This window comes from Chrysemys picta, chromosome 3 (genome assembly GCF_011386835.1).
Source record: "Chrysemys picta bellii isolate R12L10 chromosome 3, ASM1138683v2, whole genome shotgun sequence".
Taxonomy (NCBI): domain Eukaryota; kingdom Metazoa; phylum Chordata; order Testudines; family Emydidae; genus Chrysemys; species Chrysemys picta.
In genome coordinates, this window is record NC_088793.1 from 27790753 (window position 1) to 27804331 (window position 13579).

General features: G+C 43.7%; 1 protein-coding gene across 33 annotated transcripts in view; it reads left to right on the forward strand.

Annotated features, from left to right (window-relative positions):
* Nucleotides 1–13068, forward strand: part of CYRIA (CYFIP related Rac1 interactor A) — a 73126-nt gene extending 60058 nt beyond the window's left edge. For 19 of the 33 annotated variants that reach the window (XM_005293083.4, XM_005293087.5, XM_065587658.1 and 16 more), the window contains 7 exons: nt 218–354; nt 439–516; nt 814–930; nt 1017–1096; nt 4601–4727; nt 9603–9673; nt 10429–13068. In XM_005293083.4, the coding sequence (XP_005293140.1) occupies nt 218–354; nt 439–516; nt 814–930; nt 1017–1096; nt 4601–4727; nt 9603–9673; nt 10429–10492 (674 nt within the window). In that variant the 3' untranslated portion in view covers nt 10493–13068. Of the gene's footprint in view, nt 1–217; nt 355–438; nt 517–813; nt 931–1016; nt 1097–4600; nt 4728–9582; nt 9674–10428 lie in introns of all 33 variants that reach the window. The other 14 variants (XR_010599402.1, XR_010599400.1, XR_010599410.1 and 11 more) reach the window with 3 other exon arrangements.
* Nucleotides 13069–13579: the final 511 nt, after the last annotated feature.

A 13579-nucleotide genomic window follows, 5' to 3' on the forward strand; every position in this document is an offset into this window, starting at 1 on the left:
TTTTAGAATCCTATGGACAATTACTAATTATGTCCTTAGAGCTCCGCAGGTTACAGAGGGCCTTTCTTCTTGACGAATTCTTATTTAGAAATCAAGTTTGTTACAAAAATAGCTATACATATGGCATAAAGCATCAAGGTACAAATTGACATTGTATCAAAAATGCAGAAGCCATGACTTACTACACAATATTTTGTGTGATTTTTATCTTCCTTAGAGAAAGCACTACAGAGCTTATTGGAATCATTGACCTGTCCACCCTATACTCCAACTCAACACCTGGAACGAGAACAGGCTCTAGCCAAGGAGTTTGCAGAAATCTTACATTTTACTCTCCGCTTTGATGAACTTAAGGTTAGAAATATTTTTTAAATATACACTGAAACATTTCCTTGCATTTTGAAGTGTTTTGAATACTGATTCTTTTTATCCATTAAGATGAGAAATCCAGCCATTCAAAATGACTTCAGTTACTACAGACGGACAATAAATCGCAACAGAATAAACAATATGCATGTAAGTAAATGGAACTTGGACATTTTGTTTCCACTCTGGAGTTTATGGATGTGCGTTCCCACCCCTGGTGGTAATGTTTTTTGCATTGGTTTACAAGCTGCCTACATTAAAGACCATATTGTCAACTCCTTACATTGGTGAGCAGTTAATCAGACAAGTTGTACCATTGACTGCAATGGGACTACTCATGTAAATAACGGCTCACCAGTGAGTACGCAGTTTATCTGTTTCTCCCTGCTGGTAACATTTTGAAAGGAGTGTCATTTATTAACTACTTTTTCTTCATATTTTCATCAGATAGACATTGAGAATGAAGTAAATAATGAAATGGCCAACAGAATGTCTCTGTTTTATGCAGAAGCCACACCAATGCTGAAAACACTCAGCAATGCCACAACACACTTTGTATCAGAAGTAAGTGATAGAAAATAGTGCAAAAAATCTTAATATTTAGTTGTACAAGTTGGTTTAATGATCATGGTTGTGTTTAACTTTTCTAGAACAAAACCCTACCGATTGAGAATACAACAGACTGTTTAAGTACTATGGCCAGTGTATGTAAAGTCATGTTGGAAACACCGTAAGTTATTGATCAGTTAATTTTTTTTTTGGTCTGTTTCAGTAGCCATCTAGCATGTGAGCAGTTTTTGCAAACTAAGTCTAGTATGTATGCCTTAAATTAAAATATCTTTCTAATATCTTAGATTTTTACAGAACCACCAGCCTGGTAGTTGCTCTATAAAAATCTAAGATAGATATTTTAATTTAAGGCATACATACTAGACTTATGAGTAGGCAAAGAACTAACATAAGAAGTCATGCCTTCTATCTTGACTAGTATGAATATTTTTCATTAATAAATTAACAGTTTTGCCCAGGGAGGTTCACAACATAAGGCTCTGATTCAGAAGAGTGTTAGAATTGGTATGTAGTCTTCAGTGGGACTACTTGCATCCATAAAGCTATGCACACACTCTGTGCTTTGCTGGATTGGGGGTCTAATTTCTTAGAAAATCCCCAAACAATTGTACATGGGGTAATCTTCCTGTAGTTGATATCACAAAACCAGATACTTCAATCTGAGCTATGTCATTTTTATAGACAAACTGGTGGGAACAAAGATAGTCTTTTTGGGTGGTGGTGAGGGTTTTTGTTTTGTTTGTTTTCTGAAAATACTGGAGTTTCTGGAGAAATATATATTTTATTGATCAGGGAACTTGTTTAAATTTAATCTCTATTTTGCTGTAAACCAGCCAATGGAGAGAGTTTTCACTCAGTTGTGATGTTTGGCCAAATCTACCTTCACTGCAACAGTTTATATATAAAGTTTATCTAAATAGCTAGAACTGCAACAAAAAAAGAAACGTCAAAATGCTCCTCTGCTTCGATGCCTACAAAAACTGCTGTGTTATGACCATGGCTTACCAGTTTGATCATAGTCATTTGTTACTCTGTGCTCCCTTCCCAATTCGTTTGTATCCATTTCCTATTCAGATTAAGGAAACTCTTGGAGGTAGAGGCCATCTTCTCATTATATGCTTGTACAGTGCCTAGTACCATGGGTTTTGTCCTATAGGCATTACCACAATATAAACATCAAATACAATCAGTGCCCCCGTTGTAGAAGAGAGGGATGAAAGTAACAGAATAACTGATTATTTCCCAAGAACAGGACCCCGTTGTACGTTAGCAAGGAGTACGTGTCCAATGTTCTGCAAACGTTAATTCAATCCTCATAATACAGCTGTGATCTCCTAGATTAATATTTTCACATTGGGAAAGTGTGGCTGCAAAAGAAAATGTCTAAAGCCATATAGGGAGTTGGTATTCGAGCTGAGAATCCCTCTGCTCGGTTTCTGTACTCAGCTGACAAGAACAGAGGGAGAGTATACTAAAATGACAAAAGGAACGTAGACTATATTGTCTTTACCTTTTAACTCAAATGCCCTTACTCCTTTAGAAAGGGACTATTACTAATTTTACTGGGTCCAAGGGATTTCTTTAAATAAAATAAGCTAAAGATTGTGTAATGAGGAAGCCACTGTTTGTTTTTTGGCTTTTTTTAATTGTAGTCTAGTTTTAGTTATTTTGTACAATCCATCTTTATGAAAGGAATCCCTTAATTTTACTTACTGTTATGGCTTCTGCTGCAGTTTATCTACCAGTTCTAAAATGTCCTAGCATGATGCTTCTAAACAGATGGTGGGAGGAGGGGAGGAGATATTGAAGGTCAAAGAAGGTAGTAGTAGTACATCTCCAGTGAACTCTCATTTACCCTAACATTCCAGGAGCTATGACATAATAAAAATTATCATCGTCCTAGGAATTGAATTAACAAAGCCTTAAATATGATAAAATGTAAGATACAATATTTTATTCTTACTGATGGTGAAAAAAATCTGGTGACCTTTTTAAATTCATCCTCCCTCTGCTCCATATTTCATATATTAGTGACCCTTAATCTTAGCTAAGGGTTGTGGTGGATTCTCCATCACTGACAATTTTTAAATCAAGATTGGATGTTTTTTCTAAAAAAGATGCTCTAGAAATTACAGTTAAACTTGTTCTTCGTTCAGAAGAGAGCAATGAAAAGTGACTTATTTTGGGTGATTCAATTTTTGGTTGTCCATCTTGACATCTGATAGGAAGCTGATTTACATAAGTGTTAAGCATCCGCTTCTTTATTTTGAGTGCATCAAATTTTTTGTACCCATCTTGACACCTTAATCAGTCGCCTTTCAAAATGTAGGCCCATGCACTTACAAAAAGTTAGCATAATTAAGGAAAATTTAAGGAATTAAAATCATTCAGTTAGAGTGGCTAATACGTGTAATGGAATTCCAGTTGATAAGCTTAAAGGGGTGTTTGGTTTGTGTTTGCTGGCCACTCGGGGTCAGGAGCAGATGTTTTCACTGATAATATGCCTATCCCTAGATTGACTAGTTACTGTTTGCAAGAGATTGTAGTGCCATCCTGGTACAACTGTTTTTTTTAAAGACAATAAAATAAGGAATGGGACATTTTTCAGAATTGCACAGCCTTGTCCTGTCTGCTTCCAGTGAAGTCAATGGTAAAACTTATATGAAGCAGAGTTAGGCAAATGCTGATTGCTTTTGAAAATACCACCTAAAAGCTTTGTAAAAAGCATAATTTTAACATTGTTTTTTAAATCATAAAGGAGACAACTGAATAGTTATCAGACATTTCCAGATATAAGTGCTCATAGCCTGTTTGATTATATGCTATTATTGTTACTACATTATTTAAACAAGAGAAAATAGAGTTCAGGAATTCAAAGTAAAGGAAGTGTAAAGTACAGCTTCTAATTTTTGGAAATTAACAAGGTTCACCATTCTCCTATTGCTGACTTTCATTTAAGAAATCAGCAGAAAAGTCGTCCATTAAAACAATAAAGGAGTTAATCTGAACCTCTGATGTAGGAAGGTAGTTGAGAAATATAACACAGACTAGTCTCAGGCCTCTTTTCTGCTCAATTCATTTTTCACCTCCCTGATGATAATTTCAAGGAGTAACTGTTGTAGTGACTGTTTAACTTTGCCAGCCACATACTGAGGCTACCATTTAAAAGGCAAATAAAATCTTGGTAGGAATGTTACCTGTTCACTACTCCTATTTAAACAGAAGTAGCCTTACTGTGAGTTCCTATTGTTTTGGTGTTCTAATAGTGAATAATGAGCATTGTCTACCTTTATAACCTTCCACATATGTGGAGACCTCCAGTAAATGTCTAAAATTCATGCTTTGATAGAGGCGATAATATAATCTTTAAAGAGGTAGTGGACGATTTTACCGTACCATCAGTTGCTTTCTGACTTTTTTCTCTCTCTCTCTCTCTCTCTCTCTCTCTCTCTCTCAACTGCCAAGTTGATTCAAGGATCATTACTGGTGTTGGTTTCCTTAAAAGCTTATTGATTTACACTTTTAATGCTATTCTATCAGATTTGGGATTTCAGTGCACTAATACTCTAGTTTGAGAATAAAGTTCTCATGTGAAACACATGAAAGAATAAAATTGTGCTATGCAGAATCAGTCAAGAATTTTTTTATTTTATTTATTTTCCAGAGAATACAGAAGTCGGTTCACCAGTGAAAACACTCTTATGTTCTGCATGAGAGTAATGGTGGGCGTTATTATTCTCTATGATCACGTTCATCCTGTGGGAGCTTTTTCTAAGACATCAAAGATTGACGTAAGCATAATTTACAAGGAAGATTTTTTTAATGCTCTGTACATTTGCAAAATATTTTTCTATAGATTTCTTCCACAGAAGTTTAGGCTTTTATACAAATCATTTTCAATTGTTTTTGAATCTTGTATCAGACATTGGTGCTCATTTGTCTTGTATGAAGCCAGTTCTGTTGCTTTACTAGCTGTTCTATTACTGTAAAATTGCAGTGTCGACATTCTGGGATAAACTAACCTTGTAATTTGTCAGTTCTAAAACTCTCACTTTTTGGACATGTTTCTAATCTAAATAACCAGCTATTTTGTGTAGTTACTATTTTGGCTGAGACCCAAACAAAGCCTAAAGTTTATCTGTTTAATGCTGACTGAGAGGTTTTAGCTTAAGTTTTGGTGAACATAGTCATGAAGTGAAATCAACCTTTAATGTCTTGCATACATACAGGAAAAAGTGCCTACCTATTTACCCAAGGTGCTTTTGACAAACTTAAATCTACAATCAAACAGCTAACCTTCAACAAAACTAAACTGCAAGTGACAAAAGAAAAAAAGTTCTTCAAGTGATTGCTCATGTGTATTCCACAATAGCTGTGCATGCTCACCACATGCACCGGTGCCAGAAGTTTTTTCCCCTAGCAGTACCCCTAGGGAAGCGCCCCAGTGACCCCTGGAGTGGTGCTTCCATGGCACAGTATAAGGGGCGCTCATCCCCAAAACTGCTTGTTCGTTCAGTGTATGGTACCTGTAGTTAGTCTAATTAGTTTAGCTAGAGCGCCCGGGCCGGGGCATGTCCCGTGCCCTGGGTTTTAAGTTGTGTGATGCTTGTTGGCGATCTATGCCAGTGTGTGATCAGCACGTGGACTGTTTACGCTGTTTGGGGGAAACCCATCTCCGTGATCGCTGCAAGATTTGCAAGTCGTTTAAGCCTCGGACCAAGAGAGAAAGGGACATTAGGTTCCGGGCTACTCTGATGGAATCGGCGCTGACCCCGCCTCCAGCGCGCAGCTCTGTGTCGGCACCGCGGTGTGGATGTGTGGCAACCCTTCGGTGCCGTCAACTAGTCGGCACCGCTCCTCGTCCACAGTCCTCGTTCCCCACTGGCCTCTAGGCCTCAGACTCAAGTAGAGTGGAGTAGCCCAGCCCATTCGGAGCAGGCCTCCCTGGATGTCCTGGATGCTTTCCACACCGGAGGCCCTGCAGGTGGCCCGGGATGTTGTGTCCATGCCAATACTGCCGATGTCAGCCCCGCGCTCCAGAGGCAAGCCGCCGCTGGGATCTCCGCAGTCGCCCCCAGCTCGGTAATGGTCTTGATCAAGGGAACGTTCCCGACGCCATTTGCCCAGCGATGGTTCAAAGCAAAGTCCACGTTGATCACCCTCAACGCCCACCAGGCTGTCTGTTTTGGGTTCCATCTGACTGAGACTCTCGGCACCGCTCCGCCTCGAGGAGCGAACCGACAGGACCGAGGGAGATGACGCCAAAGGTCCTAGTCTCGAAGGGGCTATTGCAGCTGGTCACGGCACGAATGTCGATGTCGTTCCCGCTCCAGGACCCCGCCACGGCACCGCATCCACAGCCCCGGGCGTTGATCGCCGGTGTCTCACCATCACAGGTCCACCCGCCGGAGCCGATCATGGAGCAGCTGTTATCAATGGTACCAGTCCTCCACGTCAGGACTGCGGTCCCGTGGTCGGCATCGCTCCCAGCACCGCTGCTCCTCTCGGCCCAGGGACAGCGGCAGGTCATATGTCAGCCCAGCCTCCCTTCATAGTCATCCATTGATGGGCCAGGCTAGCCATGCCGAACAGCCAGCTCCGCCGGTGCCACAGTAGGTGCAGTGGCACCGGGCCCCGTGGCTGGTCCAATGGTACCAGTGGGCACCGTGGCCCCTGATGCAGCCCTCAGTGGGCTTGCTCGGTGGCCAGAGCCTCAGAAGGACCATTGGCCTCCCTCACCAGACCTCCGAGGAAGGAATAAGTGGGACGTACATCCTCGGCACCGTGCCCAGAGACCGACCAGGTGGTGGACCCTCCAGTGGACACACACAGTATTGCGCCAGCCTCCTTATCCTCCCCGGATGAGGCGATTACAATCCCTCCTCCCTCCGTCCCGCAGAAGGACTTTAGGGTCCACCAGGAACTCTTAAGAAGGGTGGCATCAAGCCTCAACCTCCAACCAGAGGAGATGGAGGAGCCCTCGGACTCCCTGTTTAATGTACTGTCCTCCTCGACACCGGGCAGGGTGGCCTTGCCTCTCCACAAAGGGGTGGCAAAAATTTCAAATGCCCTGTGGCAAACCCCGGCCTCATTGGCCCCCATTTCTAAGAGAGCAGAATACAAGTATTTTGTACCCACCAAGAGGCATTAATACTTATACACCCACCCTGTTCCTAACTCCCTGGTGGTCGAATCGGTCAGCCACAGGGAACAGCAGGGCCAACCAGCCACTACCCCAAAAAATAAAGATTCAAGGAGGCTGGACTCATTTGGAAGGAAAATGCATTTGTCCTTAAGTTTCCAGTTATGGGTGGCGAACCACCAGGCTCTCCTGGGCCAGTATGAGTTCAATCTGTGGGGCTCCCTGCCCAAGTTCGAGGACTCCCTCCAGGAGCGCGACAGGAAGGAGTTCAAAGCGCTGGTGGAGGAGGGCACAGCGGCTGCCAGGGCAACCCTGCAGGCAGCTTCGGATGCAGTGGGCATGGCCACGTGGTCCATGATCTCTGTGGTGTCCGTGAGAAGGGCGTGATGGCTCCTGCTCTCTGGGCTCTCCAGCGAGGCGCAGACCTCCCTGCAGGACCCCCCCATTTGATGGCAAAGCTCCATTTGCGGAACAAACGGATACAAAGCTGCATGGCCGGCAAGACTCCCGCACAATTCTCCAGACTCTGGGTCTCTATGTTCCGGCTCCAGCTAAACCTAAGTTCAAGCCGCAGCAGACTCCCGCTCAGGCCACCCATCAAAATACGAGACCGCTTATAAGAAGTCACAGGACTATAAGAGGCACCCACAGAGGCAGTCTCGGCCTGCCCCCCATCCTGGGTCCTCCAAGGGCAAGCAAGCAGGGAAAAGGTGGTTTTGACGGGACACCCGGGGGCGCCCTGCCAGTTCTCATCAGGGATCCACCCTCAATAAAGCTTCCCTTCTCCAATCGGTTGTGTGTTTTTCTCCTGGAGTGGTCGCGGCTGACCTCAGACCGATGGGTCCTCAACACCATCTACTAGGGCTACACCCTCCAGTTTACTTCCTCCCCGCCAACCCCCCCCTTTCCCCCTCCCTCCTGGGGGAACCCTCGCATGAGGCTTTGCTTGAGCAGGAGGTGGGCGGTTCCTGGGAAGCAGTACTGGGAAAGTTCAAAGGCAAGGGGTACTACTCCCGCTATTTCCTTATCCCAAAGGCTGAAGGGGGGCTCAGGCCCACCTTGGACCAGCGAGGCCTGAACCCAGTATGTGGTGAACCTCAAGTTCCGCATGGTCTCCCTGGCCTCCATGATTCCCTCCCTGGATCCCGGGGACTGGTATGCCACCCTCGATCTGCAGGACGTGTACTTCCACATTCACATATTCAAGGGGCACAGATGCTTCCGCCATTTCATGGTGGGGCGGGAACACTACCAGTTTACGGTTCTCCCCTTTGGCCTGTCCATTGCCCCCAGGGTATTTATAAAATGTATGTCGGTAGTGGTGGCCTACCTCAGGCACCAGGGGGTCCAGATCTTCCCCTATCTGGATGGCTAGTTGGTCAAGGGCAGCTCCCGGCCGCAGGTGCGGGATCACGTGGTGCTCCCTCTGTCCACATGCACCACTTTGGGCCTGTTGGTAAACAACACCAAGTCCACATTAGTCCCAATACAACGCATAGGTTTTATCGGGGCAGTCCTGGATGCCTCGTCGGCCAGAGCCTCTCTCCCACTGGACAGGTTTGAGACCCTGAAGGGGCTCATCGACATGGTCACAAGGTTTCTGATGACAACAGCCAGACCGTGCCTCCAGCTCTTGTCACATGTCGGCGTGAACGTATGTGGTTCGTCACACCAGACTCAGGATGAGGCCCCTCCAGCTCTGGTTGGCCTCGGAGTTCTTCCAGGCCAGGGACAGGATGGACAAAGTCCTCACGGTGCCCGAGCCAGTGATCACCTCCCTACGGTGGTGGTCGTCCCTGAAAAATATGCTCCAACGGTTCCGGTTCAGAGGCAGGACCCCATCGCTGGAACTGGTGTCCGATGCATCAGACCTGGAATGGGGGGGTCCATGTGGGGAACGTTCAGACCCAAGGTCTATGGTCAGCACAGGATCTGACCTTCCACATAAACGTCAAGGAGCTCAGGGCAGTACGGCTGGTGTGCATGGCCTTCCACTCGCACCCAGAGGGCCAGGTGGTCAGGGTCCTCACAGACAACACGGCCTCGATGTTCTACATCAACAGGCAAGGTGGGGCCCAATCCTTCTGCCCTCTGCCGCGAAGCCCTCAGGCTGTGGGACTTTTGTATAGCCCACAACATCTGCCTACAGGCCTTCCATCTGCCGCGTGCCCGGAACGCGTGGGCAGATCGCTTGAGCAGGGACTTCTCCTCTCAGCACAAGTGGTCTCTCCAAGTGCAAGTCCTAGTATGAATACTTCCAGTATTTCAGACTGGTCTATTCAAATGAAGGGTCAGTTTTCTGCAGAAGACAATTCTCCTCTCCTCTTCTCTCCAAGCCAGCAATCTCTTGGAAGTTTTGGCGCCACTCTTGCCCATTAGTTAATATAATGACATTTTACTGTTCATGCTCACTGGCTGTATGAGACATTTGGAAATAAAGCTGACCTGTATTGGTTAGGTTTTTATCTGTTTTCATATACTGCAAATTCTATATTGTTCAATAGTCCTATGCTTCTGTTTCTAGATGAAGGGGTACATAAAAGTTTTAAAGGAACAGCCTCCTGATACCGTGGAAGGCCTTCTGAATGCTCTCAGGTATGTATGGGAGTAGAGAAAAGAGTATGGTGTGAGGTGCTCAGGCTATATGTTAAGGGGGCAGGGAGGCATGCACATATCTAAGGTAAGTAGATGTACTAAACCAGGGGTCGGCAACCTTTCAGAAGTGGTGTGCCGAGTCTTCATTTATTCACTCTAATTTAAGGTTTCACGTGCCAGTAATACATTTTAACATTTTTAGAAGGTCTCTTTCTATAAGTTTATAATATATAACTAAACTATTGTTGTATGTAAAGTAAACAAGGTTTTAAAAATGTTTAAGAAGCTTCATTTAAAATTAAAATGCAGAGCCCCCCGAACTGGTGGCCAGGACCCGGGCAGTGCGAGTGCCACTGAAAATCAGCTCGCGTGCTGCATTTGGCACACGTGTAAATGAAGACTCCAAAAGAGCCGAATATATTATATTTTGATTATTCTTAGCAAAATTAATGAAATTGTTTTGAGATTTGTAAATGAGATGAAATGGATGAATGATAATGGAACCACTGACTGTCTTCTATGAAAGTGTTAATATCAAACCATACAATTACACCTTCAATTTTAGAGTTATGTTCCCAGCAGTAGCTTTGTTTTCCATAGGGAAAGTGAGGAAACCATGTTTAATATACATAAACCTACTACATTTTGTAAAACTTCAAATTAATTTACAGAACAGCTAACAAAGCTTTGAGGATGTCCTAATTCATGTTCATTATTTGTATATTACGCTTTCACTTTGTATTTATAATTCCTAGGTTCACTACAAAACACCTGAATGATGAATCTACTTCCAAGCAAATTCGAGCTATGCTTCAGTAGTCCCTTCTGAGACAAGTGGATCTATGTATTGATCACAGAAGATGTGTATGTTTACATAATTTAATACAGATTGGTGTTAATACTTGTGTGTATGTTCTTCACATCACTGAAATCTATGAATCTTTAGTCATAACATGACTGACTTTATATAGCACAATCTCTATTTACATGTTGGCCTTATCTTTTTACATTTTACTTCAGCTACATCTATAACCGTCTGTTGTTGTCTGTTTGTTTAATCCAAAAAAGCCGCCTCTTTCACAGAAGTAAGCAGTAGTAAGGACAAAATGGAGGTCAAAAAGACTAAACCCTTGGGGTGAAATCTTGCAGGAGAAATTGAATGTGAATTAAAAGTGAAATTGTCTCATTTCTTTAGTGTGCTGTTGGAAATTTAGTTTTACATAAAGATCTCCATTGAATTTTTATGGAATGAAGGTCATTTGAATGTTCAGCACCATTGCATGAGACACAACATGTTTTGTATTAGGCAGAAGGAAAAGTGACCACCTACTGCTCATTCTTGCTTGGCTAATAACAGCCAACACATTCTCTTGCCAAAGACGACATTGTGTCTCTTCGGTTTATTATGTAACCCTTGCCGTTCCACAGTTGAGAAATTAATATCCTGTTTCAGGTTTAATGTATTTACTTATAAAATGCAGTTCAAGACTATCCTGAGATTCAGACAAGCTTGTATTACTAAATAAGAAAAATACTCTTAGGCCTAATGCCTGAAGCTTGGAGAATAATGAGGAAGTACTAAAGCCTTGTGTACATTAGAAAGCTTATGCCAGTTCCCCAAATGAAATCTAAGGGTCTGTCTACACTGAAATGAAACACCTGCAGCTGGCCCAGGTCAACTGACACGGTCTCAAAGGACATGGGCTGCAGGCTATAAAATAGCAGTGTAGATGTTGGGTCTTGGGTTGGGGCCCAGGACCCTTCCCCCTTGCGGGGTCCCAAACCCTGGGTTCTAACCAGTGGTGTAGGCAGGTGGAGGGAACGGGGAGCGATACCAAAAAAAAAGCGCCACCCACTGCAGCGCTTTTACTCACCTGGCAGCGCTCCAGATCTTCGGCGGTGGGCCCTTAACTTGCTCCGGGGGTCTTCGGCGGCACTGAAGGACCCACTGCCAAAGACCTGTGGAGCGAGTGAAGGTCCCACCACCGAAGACCTGGAGCGCCGCCGGGTGAGTAAAATAAAAGCACCACAGCTTTTTTAAGCTGGGTGAGTACAAAGGCGCCAGGAAATTGACAAGGCACCACTTGTGCTCAGTGGGGGAGCCCCCCCGCCCCTTCCCCCCCAGCTACGCTACTGGTTCTAACCCAAGCCTGAACATCTACACTGCAATTTTAAAGCCCCAATCCCCACAACATGGGCCAGCCGCAGGTCTCTTATTGTAGTGTAGACATACCTTAAATGGGCAAAAAGGCTTTTTGCTGGTATAACTGTCTGTACTAGAGCCTTCTGCTGATACAAAAACATTGTAAAGACAATGTTTACCTCACCCCTAACTGACATTATTATACCAGCAAAAGTTTCTAGTGTAAACCTGGCCTCATTAGAGCAGGAGTGATATAAAGAGGGTTTGACGGTGTTTGGGAGTTGGGCTATTTGTAAACTTCCTTAAAATTAAACTCCTTTAGTACTTTTTATCAGCCAATACCATGTGAAAACTGAGAAGTTTCAGTTGCTTACTTAGCCATTGTTTTCAAATGTGACTTACACTTTCAAGAAGTTGAGTTCCTCACTGAGTTGCATTTGTTCTTAGTTTCTGCAGTCGAAGTCTTTTGCCAAAACCAGCAAAGTGCTCTTTTGAGTGTCTGAGTGACCTGCAGCAGCTGTGAATTTTCTAGGAGAGAGGATCACGTTTTCAAAAACATGCACTAAATTTTGCATGCTTGGCTTACACGTTTGCATGTAAACTCTAAGGCATATGCATAAACCCTGATTTGTGTATCCGTATACATATTGGAGTTTTTGTGCAGTCACTGGAGTTTTCATGAATGCACTTCAGAAAATGTGGCCCTTTCATGTTTTGGAGGTATAACGCTGCACGCTAGAAACTGTACTGCACTGCTACAAAGCTACTTATCAATGTCAGTTCTTAGGTAGTATTTAGTTTGTAAGCTCTTGGGGTAGGGATTGCCTTCTGTTTTATATTTACACAGCACTTATTATTCTGAGGCCTCAATTCTGATTGGGGCCTCTAGAAGCTAATGTAGTACAGATAATAATGCTTCTGACTCTACTATACAGCTGCTGCTGAGTACTCAAATGTCATCAGAAACCGTTTAATATAGGGATATTTACCAAATGTAAAGAAGTACTTTCACCATTGTCAGCTAAATGGACTACAGATTCGTAGTGGATCTGGTAGATTCTTTATTCGCTAAATTTCCTAAAGTTAATACTTGCCGAAAGAGGAGAGCTGTGTAATAAAAATGTAAACCTGAAAGCATTCTTAAAGTTGTCATGTGCTGTTTGCAAATGTCCATGCATTTCTTTGCCTGGTGTGACGGGATTATTTTGTACAGAAGTTTGTTTGAAATAATAAAAAGTTTGGTACATTCACAGCATTTGGATGGTCTGCATTTATACAGTGGGTAATAAGAAAGGAGGGTATGGATTGACATTTATAAATTGGGTATATTTGGGGATATTGAATGGAACTTGCAAATGTTATACTTCTTTATACCAGTAATATTACAGATACTACAGTTGTTAGACACTTGAACAGCTCTGCTGGTTGAATGTATCCTATATAATTACTCTTGGGGAAATTCTGCACCATTGCGCAAAGTAGAATTTGCACAGAAATTAGTATTATGCTCAGAATTTCCTCCCCCCCAAGAAATGGGCTTCAAAGCTGCCAGTGGCCTCTAAGACCCAGCAGAGCCCAGCTCACAAATAGAAGACACTGCTGTGGAGTGGCGGGGAGGGAGCTGTAGGATTCCTGGTAGCTACAATTCCCAGCATGCCCTGAGGGAAAGAGGTGGCATACAGGAAACTCCATTCCAGCCCAGGATCCAGCATCAGGATGTTTCTCCCTGTGGATCACTGGGCTCTGGGGGGTAGGAGGTGCGT